Source organism: Vigna angularis, chromosome 5 (assembly GCF_016808095.1).
Source record: "Vigna angularis cultivar LongXiaoDou No.4 chromosome 5, ASM1680809v1, whole genome shotgun sequence".
Classification (NCBI taxonomy): Eukaryota; Viridiplantae; Streptophyta; class Magnoliopsida; order Fabales; family Fabaceae; genus Vigna; species Vigna angularis.
In genome coordinates this window covers 3,690,687-3,711,622 of record NC_068974.1, presented here as the reverse complement: position 1 = coordinate 3,711,622, position 20,936 = coordinate 3,690,687, and the positions used below count along the sequence as shown (strand labels likewise).

At 32.2% G+C, this 20,936-nt stretch overlaps 3 protein-coding genes across 3 annotated transcripts; 1 reads left to right on the top strand and 2 right to left on the bottom strand.

Moving 5' to 3' along the window:
* Positions 1-6,128: 6,128 nt before the first annotated feature.
* On the bottom strand, positions 6,129-6,753 carry LOC108321521 (aquaporin PIP1-3). Its single transcript, XM_017553291.2, has 3 exons — positions 6,638-6,753; positions 6,444-6,585; positions 6,129-6,366 (listed from the first exon to the last, which is right to left on the bottom strand). The coding sequence occupies exons 1-3, from the start codon at positions 6,751-6,753 to the stop codon at positions 6,271-6,273; spliced, it is 354 nt and encodes a 117-aa protein (XP_017408780.1). The 3' UTR covers positions 6,129-6,270.
* A 592-nt stretch (positions 6,754-7,345) lies between these two features.
* LOC108321523 (65-kDa microtubule-associated protein 5) lies at positions 7,346-17,656 on the top strand. The gene is given in 12 exon segments (XM_017553293.2): positions 7,346-7,992; positions 8,578-8,781; positions 9,297-9,542; positions 9,639-9,854; positions 11,228-11,383; positions 11,471-11,630; positions 13,473-13,624; positions 15,067-15,154; positions 15,821-15,894; positions 15,978-16,052; positions 17,156-17,356; positions 17,358-17,656. Coding segments are annotated over 12 exon segments (1,707 nt in total). The 5' UTR covers positions 7,346-7,923; the 3' UTR covers positions 17,424-17,656.
* A 282-nt stretch (positions 17,657-17,938) lies between these two features.
* Positions 17,939-20,574, bottom strand: LOC108321527 (WAT1-related protein At5g07050). Its single transcript, XM_017553298.2, has 7 exons — positions 20,366-20,574; positions 19,971-20,033; positions 19,742-19,858; positions 19,020-19,266; positions 18,750-18,911; positions 18,518-18,669; positions 17,939-18,267 (listed from the first exon to the last, which is right to left on the bottom strand). Exons 1-7 carry the CDS (start codon positions 20,572-20,574, stop codon positions 18,006-18,008), a joined length of 1,212 nt encoding a protein of 403 aa, XP_017408787.1. The 3' UTR covers positions 17,939-18,005.
* Positions 20,575-20,936: the final 362 nt, after the last annotated feature.

Genomic DNA, 20,936 nt, shown 5'->3' with positions numbered 1-20,936 from the left:
CTCTCGGTGCTGTGTTTAATGCTTTTCTTAAGTCTTAAGCAACTTGATGTGGAGATGTTGACACGTGTTCACTTTTCTTATCTACATCTTACTTAAAATGTATAAGAGTCATTCTCCCTACACCTCACTACCCTCTGTACCTCCAAAAAAAGTTATAATTCCAAATGTGCCCTTTCACAGTCAACGAGGAGAGAGAAAAAAAATTGTTTAAAAAATTAATAAAATTTGAAACCTTATTTAACTCATCATCTACACCCCCTCCTTCCTCCCTCTTTTTCTCTCCGTCCTCTGTCTCTTGCATCCGCTGGTTTGCTCGCGTTCGTCGCTGGCGTCCAGTCTCTGGCATCCGCTGCTTTGCTCGCGTTCGTCGCTGGCGTCCAGGTTAGTAGCTTCCATCATATATTTGTTTCCTATGCTTGGTTGGGTTCGTAGTTCGTGGGTCGTGATCGGATCGGAGCTCGCTGGAGGTGCACGCCACAGTTGGAAGTGCGGCTCGCTGGAGGTGCACGCCGCATTTGGAAGTGCGGCAGGATCAGAGCCGCAGTTGGAAGTGCGGCTCGCTGGAGGTGCACGCCGCATTTGGAAGTACGACAAAGATCAGAGCCGTAGTTGGAAGTGCGGCTCGCTGGAGGTGAACGCCGCAGTTCGATCTGCGGCAAACAAACGTATTCACCCACCAAAGCTGTCCTTCGATTGTTGTCGGATTCGTTTGGATCCATTCCTCGTTTCAGCAACTGATGTAACAACAAGTCATCACCTCTTGCTGTCGCAAAGCACACACTCACTGGTAGGTCCATTCTACCACAAGCTAGCATGTTCTCAATCTCCACCAAAACTCCTTCCATGATTGGATAGTTGAGCTCTTTCAAATGCTGCTTACCATAATAAGTCCACATTCATAAAATTACTCATTGCTCTGTTGAATATGATACTTAATATCTCTTTAAAAAAAATGGTTGGGGGTTAAAAAAATTTAATTTATTAATTATCGTTTTGATTTTTTATTAAATGAAGGGTAAATAGGTAAATTTGGGGGTGCAGGATGAGGTGAGGGAGATGCAGGAAGATTCACTCAATGTATAATAGGACCACATTTGTCACTACACGCAATCAAGATGAAATCACCCAAAAGATTTAATTTAATATAATATCTACACCTATTTTTTGTTATTTGTGTTTTAATTATGTTGTAAGTCCTAAGTATATACAATGATGTAAATTTTATTTTATACGCTGGTTTTATAAAATTAAAATAGATGTAAAGTTAATTTTTTAAATAGTATTATAGTCGTACATTAATGTCTATTCTACTGAGTTTTTTTAGTTTATTATTATTTATTATTAAAATATTTGTTATTTATTATTAAAATATTTATTATTTATTATTAAAATATTTATTATTTATTATTAAAATATTTATTATTTATTAGATATATTATTTTATTCGTTATCAAATTATTCATTAATATTTAGTTTTATATTTTATATGTATATATTACATTGACTACAATGTTATTATTAAGAAAATGAAAAATAAAAAGTAAAAAGAATAAAAGAAAAAAATGAAAAAATGAAAAGAAAATAAAAAAAAAGCAAAAAAGAAAAAGGGAAAAAAGCCTATAGAATAACATCTTTTCATTAATTCATACACTAGAGCAATCATCTTCATTTTATATCAGATACCAAACTATTTTGCTCTAAATCCTATTTGTAACCCAGAGATTCAAATTGTGACAGATTTCTGAGTCTCGAAAATCTTTATCAAGTATCTTTGAGTTTGTGAAGAAACAAAATAATTATTGGGATTCAAGATATATGCATCATTGTCTAAGTATCTGATGATCATATGATGTGTCGAAGGGAAATGTTGAGCATGTAATATCCTATGTTAACATTTGATAATGGGATTTGTAATGTCCTTCCCTTTTATTGATGGATGATGTAAATAATGATGAAATAGCATTCAAAGAATTTGATGATTATGGAAACAATTGATTCTAAATGTTGGCATTTAAAAATAAAGAAAACAAAGAAAAACATAAAGAATCAAGAAGGAAAGGTAAAATTAATAGATCTATGAAAAATGAGTCACAAATATTGTGCATTTATGTATTCATGGAGTGTTATTTGCTTATAAAGTTTGATTTGACTATCACTAAGGTGTTTTTTGCATTAAAACCCTTGTCTCATGGTAAAATTTAAAGTTTTTGAATCGGAACCCTATACTTGGTAATGGTAACTGAATCCTATGGATATATACCCTCACCTAAGGAATGGTTGAATTCATTTTGTTGCATCGAGGCCCTCTTCTTGGGAATAATCATCAATTTCTTTACATATGGGTCCTCTCCTTGGGATTAGCCAAATCTTTCCTTTTATATATTGGTCATGTGTCGAGTTTAGGTTTTTGTTTTGGGAAATCGGGCCTCTGCTAGGCAACGGTTGAACCCGAGTTTTCCTTTTATATGTCGGTCCTCTGCTTAACAATGGTCACTGAATCCTATGGATATGAAGTACCTAGAGAAACACTAGAAGCTTGTAATTCTCGGAAAATTAATATAAGTTTATGAATAAGTTAATATCTTTATTATTAAAAGGAGGAATATTTTATACAAGTATTTGGTGATTAATTAGTTAGAGATTGTTGGGGTTAGTAAAAAGACTAGTGAACAAGTTTTACGTAGTATGAAATACTAATCATTTGCATTAAAAATGTGTAACTTGTGGTATATGCAAAATATAGATAACTTTTTTTTTTAATTACATCATCCTTTATTCTCTAGACTTTCACGCTTAGGGTAAAGAAATTGCTTTACCTAATATCCAAAACAAAAGTGGGTATAACTTTGAGTAAAGTTTCTCACGAAAAAAATAGGTAGGTAAGCAATAATTATTGCTTACCAAATTTAATTTAAGTCTACCATTATATATTTACTCTCGTCCTCCACTCCCAAATGACTTTGTTCTTTTGTTTCTCCTTCATAATGCTAGTGTGGTGCATTTCTCCTTCGTGGTCCCTATGTGTTCGTGATGAGCAGTTGTTGTTCCTATTGTTCTTAGTCCTCAAAGCGTTTATGGTTCCTCTTCTTCTTCGTGGAATCAAGTATAAGTGTTTTAACTTGTTTAAAGTTTATTTCTGTGCATTTCGAAGCTTAGGAAGCAAATTGAATGTCCAAATCTGGTTAAGAAATTCATCGAGTTTTGAAATATGGTTAGAAAAAACCACGAATTTAAAAGCTAACCAAATTTCGAAATTCGATGAAACCTTAACCGAATTTCGAAATCTAATTACTACTTAGTCTTGTTTTAAGTTGTATTATTTTAGTTTTGTTTTAAATTTGATAGAATTTCTTTTAATAACTTTTTAGGTATTATTATTAGTATTATTATCAATGAAGTAAGGTATTAAGTGGTGGAGATATTATGTTATAAGTGATTATATTGTCAGACGAAAGATTATCCTTTGACTATAGATTCACAAGTAAATTTGAGTTGTGTCAGATTTTTCTTCTTTCATCAATGAAGTGGCAGAGGGAGATTGCACAAATAATTTTATAATTAATCAAATATTTTTCTCACGTGGTAACTTAATTGAATGGGTTCAAGAGATTTCATTTCATCTTGGATTTCATTTCATTTCATTTCATCTTGAATTCAAAGTGTTTGGAGTGAGTAGTGATCTAAATCATGAGTTCTATGCATAAAAAAGGTGGTTTTTGATAGGTCAGTTTGAGATATAGGTGTTGGAATGAGAAAACTACTAGTTTATAACTGTTATGTGGTCATTTGAGACTTGCTAGAGATATTATTTACTTAAATTTGATATGGAACATAGAGGTAGTTCATTGTTGAAATGTTTGGGTTTTTCTAATGAAAAGTTGGATATGGAACATAGAGGTAGTTCATTGTTATGGACATAATTCCACGACCATCGCGAAGAGGTTACAAGGTGGTGCCTTGTGTTATTATTGTATGAATTTATGGAGCTTTGTATGAAGAGTTTATTTTGACGCTCTCAATAACTCCAACTCAAGTAAAAGTGGTTGGTTATGTCGTAAAAAGTAGTAGAAGGTCTAGTCTAGGGGCTTTACCTTGGCCAAAGACATTTACGGACTAACCTTATATGGTAGCTTTGAGTGGGTCAGATGTATTACCATAACAAGTGTATAAACTACCCTAATTCGACATTCATACTATATCCAGATGAGTCAAGTCTAAGGTTGTGATATAATTTGGGACATATGTTTTATCATGTGTGTAATATAGTGTATGATTGAATTTTTATTATAATTGTGATGAACTGTTTTACCACTAGCTTACCCTTGTTTTTGTGTTGTTTGTTGTGTGTTGTTTTCTCTTATACGATAATCACCTAAATGGTGTGAGGTAAGGGAGACAGTCTTTACAGTTGCTTCAGCAAGAGGTGAGAGTGAAACAAAGATGTAGTTAGATGGATTTACATAAATAGATCTCTTGTCTGTGAAAGATTTGTTTTAGTTAGTTGTTCTTTTAGCATCTGTGTTTTTCATTTAAATAGTTTTATACTATTAAAATGAGATTTTGAATTTATTAATATGTTAATAAAAACATTTTGCAAGTATGATATAAATAATATTTGAATTTTTAAATTAAGTTAAAAAATAAGTATATATATATGTCGTGTTTTGTTTCCACGTGTTTTTAACTTTGCATAGGCAATCGAGGAAGATCTTCTGATAATGTGGATTATAATGACGGCAAAGCAGATAAACTGGACCCATCTCATCCGACATAGGATGAAGAAGGCTTTGAGGTCAGATGCTCCTTTACCATATCCAACTTTGGTCACCCGCATCCTGGAACATTTTCAAGTTCCACTAGAGGATGAAATATCTGTCCCACCTACTAGGCATTGGACAATATCAGGAGGAGTCATACAATCATTTGGATTGACCCAAAATGCTGACAACAGATGGGTGCACAGAAATTCTCCTCCTCCACCTCAACCTCAAAATGAACCACCTCCTCAACTACAACTACCACCAGTTCAACGAACTAGTAGATTTGATGAGGTCATGACAGGGATAAACGATCTCCGAACATTTGTTGGGGACAACTTCAATAGCATGAATGCAAGATTTGAACAATTGGAGCTGAACATGGGTGACCGCTTTGATACTATTGATGCTCGAGTTGAGCATGTGGAGCACGACATTGAGTATCTGCGTCGTCATTTTGGTCCACATGGTGGATCATCTTCCTAGATGCCTTTCAATTTGTACTGTCCTTTTCTTTTAATTTTAGCTTGTTCCTTATGTAATGCACTTTTAATTCAATAAAATACTACAAATTTTATTTCTCAATTCATCTTATGATTTTCTCTTATTTCTATTACATAAAATCATATACTCTTCCTATACAAAACAATACATCACAATGTAATCAACAACAATGCGTGCTTACACAAATTCATATCAATACACTTAATAAACTTCAAACTATGCACCACAATTACAATACAAAATTTCAAAAACCAACCAAAAACACACTGGTAATCGATTACAACAACCCTGTAATCGCTTACCAGAATGAATCTTGCACCAAATACAACCTGGTAATCGATTATGCAGACTTGTAATCGATTACCAGTGCGTTTTTGGTATACTAATTTGAAGTTGTGCAGGGTGGTCACAATTTCAGCACTCTGTAATCGATTACCATTACGTTCTAATCGATTACCTTCATCAGAAATCGTTTTTGGGGTACACGACTTCAACCTTGTTCATGTGAATAGTGTGAAGTCGTGCAGGAGGCACGACTTCTTCACTTGAAGTCGTTTGAACCCCCACGACTTCCCCATTTTCGTAATATGGTTTGAATTTGACTATTTTGGTAATATTAGAGGCAAATATGCCAGTTTAGTGCAAAAGCCTAAACAAAGAGAGCTCACAACGTGGCTAGGCACATTCCTGACGCCGATCTGCATTTTCAACAGACATTCTTAAAGTCCTCTAACATTGTCGAGACCCTTAATAATATATATATATATATATATATATATATATATATATATTCTATTGATAGAGTATGATAATAAAAGGAGCAATCCATTAAAATAAAAGAATAGATAAAAGAGGTGGCTTTCAGAGTGTGAGAAATACCATGTCATAATTTACATCCATAAAGGATTAATTAACACAAAAAGATTCCCATGAAGAAATTGGAAATTAAGCAGAGAACAGACACATAAACAATAATTAAATGAAGCAAGCACGTGGAAGAATGAAGAGCTTAAGCTCTTGCCTTGAAAGGAATGGCTCGGATAACTATATGGTGATACAAAGCAGCAATAGCAGCTCCAATGAAAGGTCCAACCCAGAAAATCCACTGTAAAACCACAGAATGAAAATTAATATCAGAACAAAAGTTAAAATCTTGAAAAATTATGCAAGAAAGGAACGTACTTGGTCATCCCATGCATGGTCCTTGTTGTAGATAATGGCTGCTCCAAGACTCCTAGCAGGGTTAATTCCAGTTCTTGTGATGGGAATGGTGGCCAAGTGGACCAAGAACACAACAAATCCGATGGGAAGTGGAGCCAAAATATGCAATTACATGATACCATAAAATTACTGTGCGGTCAAGAGAAAGTAATGACCGCAGAAAGGATAAAAGGTCCATTGCCGACACCAAGGACGAGAGGGAGGATGACTCCATGTGCCCAGCCTTCGCCGCCGCTGCCTTCGTCGTCGCCGCCTGGACGTCGCGCGCCATCAAGGAGGCCGGGCGTGGGAGGGAGTTCGCCAGGTGGGGGAAGTTCAGAATGAGCGCGGAGCCCTTGACGTTGAGGGTGGCCACCAAGGAAGGAGATGGAAGGAGAGAAGCATATTCACTCACAGTCAGTAAAAAAAATAGGTGGCACACCACCGTTAGCTCCTTCAACTTCTTTTTTTTTTTTTTTTTTTTAAGGCGTTGATTTTAAAGGACAAAAAATTAAATTTTCTTAAATAAAGTTTCTTAAATAAAAGATGAAAAATTAAAATTTCTTTGAAGAGAAAATCAAAATATAATTTAGTTTGAGAAAGGAACTAGAACAAATTTTTTTAGATTAAAAACATATTTAATTTTTTTTTATTTTGTATTTTATTTTAAAATTTACATAATTACATATTTTTTATTATTTTGTATTAAAATGAAAAAAATGCATTTTCTTTTATCACCAAAATCTTAACAATATCATATTCTATTTATTATGACTTTTTAGTTTTTAAATGATTATTTAATAAGTATTATTAAATGTTTTTATTTATTAAATGTTATATTTTGTGTATAGATTCGTACTAAAAGTATTTCCATAAATTAAAAAAACAATACAACCGACTATGCTAACAACAAAGAATATTTGACCAAAATATGTGACGTATGAATTTTGAGGAATAAAAAGTAAAAAAATAAAATAAATAATTAAGAAAGATATATTCTTTTTCAAAATAATATTTTAAAAAATTTATTTAAATAGATTTATTGGAATATTATTTCTCCAAATATTTAAATGTTATTGAAGAAGAAAAAAATATATTAAATGTAATATTTTAAAGGGAATTAAAGAGAATAAAAGAAAATCGAACAGTTAATGTTTGAATATTAATTAAAAATTTAATTAAAAATTTAATTATTATCATTGAACAATTTAATACCGCTGACTTGACTGCAAATTTTGAAGAACACGTGGGTTTGGCGCCATAAACTGGATAGTGTAATTTTGAACAGAGGAATGATCTGTTCTGTCAAAAAACACTCAAATCATGGGATTTTCCATAATCCTTGTAATTTCTTCTAATTTCTTCAACGTTCGTGATTCCTTCTCAAATTCTTCTCATTTCTTCATCATCACACTCTCTCTCAGTTAGGGTTTTCGCTCGTCGCTTTCTCTTCTTCGCAACAATGGCCGCCACGCCTCCTTCTTTTTCCCCCTCTCGCACCACCTGCGCCTCTCTCCTCCGCGAATTGCAGGTTCTTCTCTCACTTCAGGCTTCACTGTTTTTTAATCATTTTTTTATTAGTTATTAAAAAATGTGACATTTTGTTGTTTACCTTTATTTTAGTTTTTTCATAGACATAGCGTCTCTGACTAATCTGATTCGGTTAAAAGGTAAATAAAGTTTGACTAAAGATTGTTCCGCTGATGATTCTTTACCACCGCTTTGTCTTGGACTAATCTGTTTCCATTTTCAATTTGTACCTTTAATTTTAAATTGGTTGTTTTTAGAATCTGTTGGTTTGTGTAAAGGATTTCTCTTTTTCTTGCTATTTTTACCATTACATATATATTTGGTATCTTGTTTAGAGACTGTTTACTTTAAGGAAAATATATCTGTTTTCATTAGATATTTTTACTTCAATTAAAAAATTGGCATACTGTTTTCAATTTGATTAATGTTTTCAAACATTTGTATGGCAAAAGTTGAAAACACATTTTTTTTATAAGTCTTAGATATAGGAAATAAATTGAAGATAAAGTTTCAATTTTGAATGATAGTGTTGAATGTATCTGTAAAACTTTGTTGTGTGAATTGAAAATTTGAATTGTTTTCGTAGATGATATGGGATGAGATTGGGGAGAGTGACAATGATAGAGACAACATGCTTCTTCAACTGGAGCAAGAATGCCTGGACATCTATCACCGGAGAGTTGAGGAGACGAGGATGCACAAGGCTGACATGTATCAGTGGTTGGCAGATGCTGAAGCTCAAGCAGCTAATCTCGTTTCTTCCCTTGGGGAATCTACGGTGCTCCCACGGGTAGGTTTGGTTACGTTGCTAGTTCATTGTCTGCTATTGTAACTTGTAACTTGTACCAGTTGTGATGTTTTGAACAAGAACCTTAATGTGCTATATGATGTCTTCTGTTATCTTTTATGAATAATGGTAATTGAAAATGTAACCTTGGTATATATTGAAGATCAACTATTTGGCTTTCCCATGTTGTTGAGATAGAAAGAGTATGCGGTCTTAACTCTTAATAATGGCTATACTGGAGGAGGAGGCATTGGTGTTCCTATTGGTATATTAATTTTTCGAAGTGAATTTCCACAAATATGTTCTATTTTTAAAAAATTTAATTTCATTAAAATTTGAACGTTATGTTTACTGGAGTATTTAAATATTCAATAGTTGGTTATTTCCTTCTCATTTTTGAACTTTTTACTGCCATTTCTGATTGATGTTTACAAGATCTTGTGTTTCCCTCTCTGGAGTTAGCGTCACACTATTGAATTGACGAAGTACTTGTTCAACTAATTTTCTGCATTCGATAGGGAAAGGGATCCTTGAAGCAGCAAATAGCTACTATTAGACCTGTCTTAGAGGATTTGAGGTCAAAGAAGGATGAAAGAATCAAGGAATTTTTAAAGATAAAGTCCCAAATTTCTCAGATATGTGATGAAATAGCAGGTTGTGGACAGTACAAAAGTGTCACAGACTCAGATGTTAATCAAAGTGATCTGTCATCAAAGAAATTGGGGGAACTAAAGTCGCATCTACAGGAGCTTCAGAATGAAAAGGTTTTACCAAATTCATAATACAGAAAGTAGCATTGATAGTTCCAGATATTTTACCTCCTGTTTGCTCAACATTGCTTCATTTTTCTCTTCAACCAGATATTACGTCAGCAGAAAGTGAAGAGTCATATCAGTACTATTAGTGAGCTTACAGAAGTCATGTCAATTGATTTTATGAAGACATTAAATGAAATTCACCCAAGTCTGGATGATTCATTAAAAGGTACACTACAGAGCATCAGCAATGACACGCTTGCAAGATTAACCGGGGTTATTCATTCATTAAAGAGGGAGAAGCAACAAAGGCTACAAAAGGTGACTTGATCTAGATGAAATGAAATGGTGGAAATGAACTTGTTATTTTCTCTGCATGACTGCATATGTGCCTTACTGTTGCAAGTTGGTTGTCGTGAAGGTGTATCATCTAATCTTGGTTGATACACCTCAAATGATCACTGTAGTAGTTAATAGTAATATCTGTTTAGTTGTAGTAGTTATCAGTATCTCAGTTAGCTTCTACGTTTCTTGAATTGAAATATTTTGCACACGAAATATTTTTCCAGTTGCAGCCTGAAAGTTATGTCTCAATGTTTTGCAAGGGTTGTCAAGTGATTGAATAGAATATACAAAACTGAACTTCTAATCATGAGTAATTAACTTGTTTTGAATTGTAGTTGCAATATATTCTCACTATTGAAGGTCAAAGTGATACCCAAGTGAACTTTGAATTTAGTTGAAATTACGGATTTGTAGGGACAAGCTAGTGTGCTTTAATCTCCTACAAATGTGTTTTATGTAAGCTTGGGTTACAAGTCGCTACCAATTATCCATGTCAGCTAGTTAGATGGGGTGAGTTATAGTTTATTTTTTAGTTGTCATATTGTATGATCCGAGTTTGGCATGTAAAATCATACATGTAATTTAAAATCTTAAAACACTAGTTTATTTGTTGTTTGCGCGAACTTTAAATTATAAAAACTACATTGGTTGAGTCATTTCAGTTCCAAGAAATCCATTCGTGCTGGATTTTCCTTTTCTATGATAAAAAATGCATCTATTGCCAGGGTTAAATTCACTACTAGCATTTTCTAAGTGATTTTATTTACAATATTAGCGAACTTGCATCATCTTATGCCAGTATCCAGCATTGTATTCATGGTAAGAAATGTTTTTCTTACTACTTGCTAGAGTAACTTCTCTAACTGTTCATAAGAATGACAAGAACCAATTCAATTTTTTAATTTTTTAACTGGTTTTGTCTAAATTAAAGACAGCTGTAGTTTTTATGTGTCTCTAATTTTTTTGAAGTAATTAAAGTTAGGAAGATTGCATAATTATTTTTATTTTCTCAATTCATGCTTTGCTTTGGATGCAAATGTAACTTGGAATATGTTGTATCGCACAATAAATCTACATGTTTATAAAACCTAAATGAAATTGAAATTGAAATTTTGGTTTACAAAATTGTTATATAGACCAATAAATTAAACTATTTTCCTTTGCTTTACCATTGACGTTAGTAATTTTGTATAACGAATTAGGTTTGCTTCTTTTCTTTTGCAATGAAATTATGTGGTTGGATAGGTATGATTGTTTGAATCCATTCAAGGGTATTATTGTTATTGGTCTACCACCTTATTTCCAACAGGTTTTTGAACATTCATTCATTTTATTTCTCTTTGCTGTAGATGCAAGAGCTTGCTAAATTGCTGGTAGAGCTTTGGGATCTCATGGAGACACCAACTGAAGAGCAAAAGGAGTTTAGCCATGTTACTCGATTAATTTCAGCATCAACGGATGAAGTGTCAACACGTGGTTGTCTTTCTTCAGAAGTCATTGAGCAGGTGAAACTTTTGTTGACTTGAACTTAGCATACAGATGTTCACTTCAATACTTGCGTATTCGTGGTTTGATAATTTAGATATTTGCAGGTTGAAGGTGAAGTCCAGCGGTTAAATGTTGTCAAAGCCAGTAAGATGAAGGATTTGGTGTTTAAGAGGCAGAATGAGCTTGAAGAAATTTACAGAGGAGTTCACATGGATGTTGACAGTGAATCTGCAAGACAGATTTTGACTAGCCTCATTGAATCTGGTACAAAACCTGTCCTAATTATCTCCTTTATATAGTTTTTAGAACTCTCTTTTTTCTAAACTATTTGTTGATGCCTATAAAGATTTCACTTAATTTTTCTAATCTTTTTCTCTTAAATACTTTTAAAAATTATTGTTGTGTGATAGGTACCCATATTTACTTAAAACTGTAAAGACTTCCAAGACGGTTCTTGGATGTTCACCTAGAAAAACTAGACAGTTTTATTAACAATGAAACAAGCACAGTAATCTAAATTGTTACACTAGTCCTGGTCTTTTGAGAGGACCAGACTCTCCCTAACCTTTCCTTTGCAAAACTTCCTAGAAAAACTGCTAAAGACAACTGCCTACACAGACTTTATAAAAGTCTGAGACAACAAAACCTACCCACAGACAGTTATAACTGTCTGTCTCTTTTATTTATCCTAATATAAACATTTCCCTTGAACTTATCATTGTGTTTATTCATAGTGGTTGAATATAGTAAAAAATTATGAGATTAATCTCCCTTATGTTGAATATACATATAGGGTACTCTATTTATAATAGAAGAAATATGGGCTGAGCCCAAAATACAAATAAAGAATAATAACAAACCAACTAAAGATAAAAGATAAAGATAATATCTCTAACACTCCTCTCAAGCTGGTGCATACAAATGGTATGTACTAAGCTTGTTACTATATAATAAATAAAGACTTAGTGAAAATATTTGCTTCAACCCTTGACACCAAATTGTTAATCATTTGCGACGACGACATAAAAGACAAAATCAAAATACCAGCCCAGAAGACTCCCTTGAGCAACAAATCTGGGAGGTTGTTCTATATAAATTTCCTTTTGCAAATCGCCGTTGGGGAATGCATTATTGACATCCAGTGAATAAAGAGGCCATTGTTGAAGAGCCACCATGGCTATAAATAAAGTAACAAAAGCCATCTTTGCCACGAGAGAAAAAACATATATAGACAGGTCAAATGCACTAGTGATAGAAGAGAGTTCAGAAGAGACAACAATGGAATAAGCCATGAACGAACATGAGAGAGAAGTCCTAAAAACTATAGAGAATAATATTGGACAGCGGTGGACAACCGTGAAACTTCAACTAAGATGACTTTGACAAAGGAGATTACCATCAGTAATGGATGATGTTGACAGTGGATGAAAGCGAAAAACTATGACAAACTAGGTTGCCATCAACAACAGTTGGTGGCTTGTAGTGGCTGACAACGATAGACTACAAGGACTAAATTGGACCACATAGAAATAGACTCCCCCTCATGGCAAACAACGGAAATGACGATGTGCCGATGACAGACAGTGAAGGTGAAAGATCTGGTTCTTCAAAAAAATGGTTTCCTTTATACATCGAAGCACCTAGAAATAGACTCCCCTCACGGGGAAGGGTAATGGACAACGACAACGAACATTAGTGAAAAAGACACTGTAGAGAACTACAAAACAATATGGTCGTCAATCGAACTAGAACACCGACAATGACAGTGGTAGACGGTGGCGGTGCCAGCAGTGACTGGTAAATGGTGCCGTTGTCGGTAGCGGTGAGGGTCGTGGCAGAGGTGACAAAAATTTTTTTCTCAAAAAAGCTTTAGGCTCTAGGTGCCATGTTGAATATAGTTAAAAGTTACGTATGAAATTAATCTCCTTTATGTTGAATATATATATAGGGTTTTTTAATTATAATAAAAAAATATGGACTAAGCTCAAAATACAAATAAAAAATAATAACAAACCAATTAAAGATAAAAGATAAAGATAATATTCCTAACAATAGTATTTGGTATTGACTCTAATTTTTCTTTGAACACTTTTGATGGCTTGGCAGGTAATGTTGATCTGTCTGATTTGCTTCAAAACATGGATGGTCAAATAAGACAAGCCAAGGAGCAAGCTCTAAGCAGAAGAGATATCTTAGATAGGACAGAGAAATGGAAATTTGCAGCTGAGGAGGAAAAGTGGTTAGATGAATACGAAAGGGTAGATAACTTATTTTAAAAGTTTTTGATTTATAAACAAGCAATAATTAATGGGGTTGAATTTATTACCATGAAGAAAGGTTGATGCTATTTAATATATTCAAATGCTTTTTAGTGTTTTTGAACTATATCAATTGCTTAGTGTTACATACATGTCAGTTGATTAGGCTGAATGATGACTATGTCTTTTGGTAATTTTATTTAAAAAAGGTATAAAGTCAATCTATTGTCTGTCATATGCATGTTGGTCACTAAATTTTAATGGTTGGTTACGTGGCATTTTGATTGAATTTTGGAAACATATCTATTATCGTGTCGTCGTTTAGCGACTTAAGATTTTTGGTCATCTATGACATGTGTAGGACATGGTTTAATCCATTCTTCAAGCCCAGAAGTTCTTTTTGCGTGGGATAGTTGGATAACCAAAATCATTCATGAGTTAATGGGAGAATACAACTACAGCTATTAGGAGAGTTATAGTGTGTTTTGATTAACAGAGAATCGCTTCTATCCCAACCCCACAATATCATGGGGGTACCGTGAAAAAGTAAAGCAACTATTTCTTGCTTACCCTTGCCAGAAAAGTTAATTGTTTTTTTTTTACCACAATTGTTCCAAACAGTGTTAATCATTGGCATTACATGTGATATATGCTTTCCTGGACAGTATAAGATTCATAACATATTGGTTCTCTGAGGAATTTGTAGATTTTGAATTGTTTGTAATTCACTTTGCTTCCTGATGTTGATTGACTAGTTAGTGTATATATTGTAGTGATATCCCGTATTCTATATGATGCTTGAATCTCTAAATTGTTTGTCTTTAAATGTTCTGTACTTGGCTCTTCATTTTATTATGTTGACTTTGATAACAGAAGTTTATACATATAGTATAACTGGCAAAGTAACACATTTTTATATTGAATAAACTAAATCTAAAACAGGGTGAATGCATTTGGAGAATATCTAATGAGCTTAAATTATCTTGTCGCAGGAAGTATGAAACTTTTGTAGTATTGTTTCCAATTTTCTCCCTTGAATTTAAGATGTGGAACTATGTAAAAGTTGTCCATTTTTAGGGTGATGAAGCATAGCAATTACAGATGTTTTATACCTTAAATGTTTTATTTTATCTGCCATTGTTTAGATCTATTTGAAATATTATACATTAAGATAAATTGGTCATTTGCAATTTGCATATAGAGACTTAGACTTAGAATTAGATTGTGTGATTACAAAATGTTACCTAGCAGTTTTATTTATACTAATAACTCCTAATTCTGATTAAACACAGGAATACATTACTTCCTATCAGATAAAATCCCTAAAAATTAAAATTGTCCCTAAAATAACATAAATTTTGAGAATCTATTACGCATCATTCTCCCATGATATGTGTGAATATTCAAATATATTATTTATCTTTTTCATTTACACTTTTCAGGATGAAAATCGATATAGTGCGGTAAGAGGAGCGCACAAAAATTTGAAACGCGCTGAGAAAGCTCGGATTCTTGTCAGCAAGATACCATGTAAGTCGTCATACATTTTTTATTATATATATATATACACACATATATATTATTACAGCTAACAATTTATAGCAGTTACATGAATAACTGAGTAAGTGAATATAGTTCGATTTTATGTTTACCTTTTGTCTTGTTTTACTAAGTGAAAGAAGTGTTACCAACATCAGATTATATGTGCACCAGAAATGCAATGCTTTTTGACGGCAAACCAAAATGTAGGAACATAACACATTAAAATTCACAAGATAGACAATAGCTTGCTTGCTTTCGATGTGTTTTTTTTTATTCGTGAAACCTGCTACTATTTTTAAGAATGAAAAAAAGATCATATTCTTTAATTTCAGAAGTTATTTAGAGTAATTTCTGCAAAAAAAACTGCAAGGAAGAGAATTTTTTATAAAATTGAAAGGTATTTTTTATAATTAGAAAATTACGTTAAGGATTTTATTTTATTTTATATAAAAGACTCTACGAATTGACGTTATAGTTTTTTTTTTTTAAGATATATACTTGTCTAATCTTGGAAAAGGAATGACATTTCCGTTAATTAATAAAAACTTCACTTTTAAGCTTACAAGCTCGCTGATTAGCGTAATTAGGTGATTATCAATAAATGATTGAAGTATTCTTCGTGCTAATTTCCATATATTTCGAGAATTTGAGCAGCTATTGTCGAGAATTTGACTGCAAGAGTGAAAGCGTGGGAAATGGAAAAAGGAATACCTTTCTTGTATGAAAAGGTAATGATTTATATTTTACATTTTGTTATTGTGATACGTGCGTTAAGTATTCCAGTTCCATCTTTAAATGCTTTTGTTTTCAGATACCATTGTTACATAGCTTGGATGAATATATTGTCCAACGACGACTCAGAGAAGAAGAGAAACGCAAACATCGGGTACATCTTGGACATCTACTTCATATTCTATGCCACTGATCTTGATGTTTGCTTATTGCTAATTCTATTTATTGTCTATCATCATTGCATAAAGAGAGATGATATTTTAAATAAGATTTCGAAAGAAAGAACCAAAACTGGAGAAATAGCAAGTTTTAGTCTTACCAAGCGAAATAAATTATTACATTTCTTAAAAAACAGTCACATTTTAAATAAAAAAATACAACTAAGAGAACTACTCGATCTTATCAAGAGAACAAAACTCTAGGGGAGAATCCACTCTTTTCTTTTAAGTAAATAAGTAAAATTTTCTCTCTTATTTTAGTTTCTTAGAGAACTGCTTAAACCATAAAATTCTCGGACTTCCACCTAATTCCCTTGTATAATAGAAATTGAAGGTGCTAGTGTGGATTGATGTGGGACTTCCACTTCCAACAATATATAGCAACAATTTTAACCATTTATGTAACATTTTTTGTGTTAAAACTATATCACTTTCACATTTCAAACTTGTTTCCCTTTCTCAAATTTCTCTCGTAAAATATATGTACAAGTATCATTCATCTTGTATGAATTCTCTTTATTGTTCGTGTAGACACTCGTATGTACCACATTTGGTTAATAATATCCTTGAACAAATTGTACCACTATTATTGTTTTGGCAATGCTCCTCTTCATATTATTCAGGGAAAACTGAGTAAACATTTTTTTTTATCAATGGTGAAGCCATGAGTAAAACGAAAATGCAGAAGAAGCTTCTTTTTGTACAAGGAAAGTTGGCTGCATTTTTTTATTCTCCTGTGGGAGTAGTTGTTCATGTTATAAAATCATATACTGACGCAGTGTTACAATTACTTTTTTAGAAGATAATCTATGATATTTAATATTAATATATTTATTATAAAATTTAATCATATTAATTTTTATACTTTTTTATTTCATGATTATATATTATTTTAAAATTGATATATTGTATTAAAAAGTTCCATCAACCTATTTTTATTCCATACCTCTTACTTACCTCTAATTTAAATTATTAGTGATTGTTTTCATCAACTTTGAACCTTTTGATACACGTAATCTTATTTTGGCATACATAACAGGAGCAGAAACGGCTACAAGAACAAGCAGCTGTAGAGCAAGAGGCACTTTTTGGTTCAAGGTCTGCAACAAAGAAGCCTCTGTGTCAGAGCAACAATGCCAACACCATAGCAGGGACACCAACCGGCCGTAGACTGCTTACTCCATCTGGACGCCATGGAACCTCTGGAGGAAAGGAACGCAGAGAAAGTGGCAGACAGAGTGAACCCCATAATTCCAGTGAACTATGTTGCTCTTCCAAAAGATGATTCTGTTTCTAGGGGTAATTGATGTTGCCCTCTAATTTGACTCTTGTATATCAGTAAACTAATTCAACTTTGTAAATGTGCTTATTATACAAGCTCAATCTTTCCTTCTGAAATATAAAAAAGCTTTACTTCCAACACTAGAGGTTGATCTTACATCTTTTATCAATTGTAATTTGGTACATGACCAAGAACTGACATATTATAGTTTTGATTAAAAATGATTGGACAAGCCATGGGCTAACGACATTACAAATATACAAGAAATCATCCTTTGCTCTTTCATCTGTGTATTCTTCTGACTTGATTATTCAGTGCAGGTTTGAGAATATAATAACAATTGATCAGAAAATCAATAATTTTAACTGTTAAATATTTTTCCTTGACGCTCAAAAGGTTTTCTGAACTGAATGTCGTCGAGGAAGAAAATTTCCATATTTTTTTACTAAAATCACTTCGTGTCATCCATACTATGTTACGTTATATATTATCTATTATTTGTTATGTACTTAAATGCAACAAAAAAAGTCACTTTTACAGTAAAAAAAAGAAAAGAAGAAAACATTCTTTATCGCATACAAATTTTGTTTAAGCCTTTCTTTTTTAGTTATCTAGTAGGAGACTCTTGAATAGACAACGTAATTACAATCGAAGAAAACTTGAGATTGATGGGTTCTACTTTCTGATCATGTTTTTCTTCAGTGAAATAATCTCTAGCATCAACCATATTTTGCTCTTCTGTTACTGAACTTTCAGCATCATTTACAGGCAAGGGAATTTCAGCTTCCACTTGATTCTCCATTTGTTCTTTGTGCTTTCCCCATAGAACTGAGTATAAACCTATAACAATTAAGATGGCACCAATCACACTGCAACCACCAGAAAAAGGAATCAAAACCTTGTTAGTTTTGATGGATACACTGCTATTTTTATTTTTACATAAGAAAACTGATATCTATTTTACTGTCAAATCTGTTTTGTGGGCTATAATAAATTGTTGATAACTATACCAGATCATATCAATGATTACATATATATATATATATATATATATATATATATATATATATATATATATATATATCGGGAATATATGCCAGTAAGGAATTAGAAATTTACCCTCCAAGATAAGTTTTTTCTGCAAGGATAAAGTAACCCATGATAGCAGAAATGATCATCATTAAAGGGCTAAAGGAAGTTGCAAAGACAGGTCCTTTCTTCTTGATTACCAGTCCTTGTACATAGTATGATATGCTTGATGAAACAACCCCCTGATTAAAGTACAAAACAAAAAGAATAAAGTCTAGTTATAATTGATGGAAGAAAAGTTCTTAATTATATTAATTCTTACTGAATATGCAGCAGTAAGTAAGTTTATATCCCATCCAATTTTCCAAACTGAAGGATTGTGTTCAACAACATAAGTAACAACAATAGCTTGAACTGTGCCCATAAAGCACACAAGTGAAGTTAGGGTTAGCTGATGATTCTTGTATGTCTGTATAGCTTTTGCCTGTCCAATAGCATACAAAGAAATGTCAATTATTTCTGTATCATCACAAAAGCTAACACTTTTTTTTTTTTTTTACTATTTTTCCCTTTTGAAAGTGGTAATGCTTACTTGTAAAACAAAGAGTGAAGCCCAAGCAATGGTGGAAATGATGAGAAAAAAGCAACCCACTAACCAATCTCTATCCAATGATCCTGTGCTTGTTGTTCCATTGGTTTTATAGTGAGCTTGTTTGATCCAAACCATCTCCACTATAGGACCTCTGTATAAGGTCATTAGCATAGCCCCTCCAACTGTCACTAATGTTCCCACTATCTTTGCTATGCTTCTCACTTGCTTTATGTTTATCTTCTCCATCCTTTTCACATATTAAGAATTAGAAATACCCTTCAAGTATTTAAATATAATAACTACAAATAAAATTTAATTAATAGCCATCACAAAAAAAGATAAATATAATGAGAATTCATTTAGGAGAGACAACTCCAATAAAATACCAGTTTAATTCACTTAAAAGGATGACAACAATTATAACCTAAAATCTTAAAATATTAAATTTATGATTTTTTTATAAATTATTTAATTTTTTCATCTCTATTTAATATTGAACTTAAATTAAAAAAAACAATTTTACATATATATATATATATATATATATATATATATATATATATATATATATATAAGGATTCTCTTAAAAATATAATGATTTTTTTAGAAGCTATAATACCACTATTTAAACTGTAAAGAAACTAAAATCTATTTTACTATTTGTGGTAAATGTATCACTTTCTAATTAAAGATCCTTAGAAAATTCAGGGTTTGACTATTACCTGCAAAACACTGCTATTACAAAAGTCATAGCTGGAAGCATGTTGCTTATTGCACATGCGAAAGTTGGGGATGTGAGTTTCAACCCAGCATAAAAGAAATTTTGATCAATCACTGGCCTGTTTTATTAATCCAACACAAATTTTCATATCAATACATGTAAATTCTAATTCTATATATTAACCATATGCTATAATATAAAACTTTTGTAAGTGCATTTTGGACACTAACCCTAGAAGAGCTAGGATAAAAATTTGCATGAAAATTGAGAATGCTATCTTCGGCTGGCCTTTCCTGAAAAATAAAACAATGAATAAAACATTATCTACCAAAGTTAGATCAACAAAAGTATGATAAAAATGTCAAGGTGATGACTTAGAGAAATTATTAGCCAAGATTTTGAGTTACAACTTTGAAGGCAGGGTGTTGATTAATTAGTTGATTCATTCATAAAGATTCTTAAAAAATAAACTTTAGCTTTAATTTAATCTTATAAAGTCAATTTATAAAATAAAATTTACACTCTTTTAATCGATGTAAGATTTATAAGATGTGTATTTGTTTTAGATAACTCAGATTATTGCAAATGAAAATGAGACATATTGCCTATGAATTATGATACAAACCTTTCAAAAATAAATGCAAAAGGAGCTATGGCGATGGTAGCAAAAGCATGACGATAAACCACAAGAACATAATGACTCATGCCTTGGTTGAGTGAAATCTTAGTGATAATGGTCATGCCGGCATAACCAAACTGTAAAGAAATCATGGCCAAGTAGGGTTTTGAGCATTCAAAGAACTTTGCACAACCTCCAAGCTTTTCTGTAGCCATTTTCCTCCTTCAGAACTTCTCAGTAAATACCTTTCTACACAGACACTTCAAGAAGAATGGATATAGAGAAATTAAACCACTAATTTATATACCAACCAAGAATAAATGATTTCATATCATATGCAGTTTTATTTATTTTTTTTCATTGAAAGGGTGTATTTTTAAAAAAATATATGATAAAAGTAGATATATTTTTTTTTCTATATTGTATTTTGTAAATACTATTTCAAGTACTTTATTTTGTAAAATGAAAATCAACAGACGAAGAAAAACAATTTTAGTACATATTTTTTTTGTAACTTATAATTTGAATTGGAGTTTGAGGTGGGGATTTCAAATTATTTAAAAATATTATATATAAA

Bases quoted from the DNA above. Each gene is read 5' to 3' on its own strand.
- LOC108321521 (XM_017553291.2), bottom strand. From the start codon at position 6,753: ATGGCGCGCGACGTCCAGGCGGCGACGACGAAGGCAGCGGCGGCGAAG. The intron at 6,586-6,637 runs GTCATTACTTTC...CATGTAATTGCA, and splicing joins GACCTTTTATCCTTTCTGCG to TATTTTGGCTCCACTTCCCA. The intron at 6,367-6,443 runs GTACGTTCCTTT...GTGGTTTTACAG, and splicing joins ACCATGCATGGGATGACCAA to TGGATTTTCTGGGTTGGACC.
- LOC108321527 (XM_017553298.2), bottom strand. From the start codon at position 20,574: ATGGCTACAGAAAAGCTTGGAGGTTGTGCAAAGTTCTTTGAATGCTCA. The intron at 20,034-20,365 runs GTTTGTATCATA...TTTATTTTTCAG, and splicing joins TTTGCATTTATTTTTGAAAG to GAAAGGCCAGCCGAAGATAG. The intron at 18,268-18,517 runs GTAAATTTCTAA...TGGTGGTTGCAG, and splicing joins GAAAAAACTTATCTTGGAGG to TGTGATTGGTGCCATCTTAA.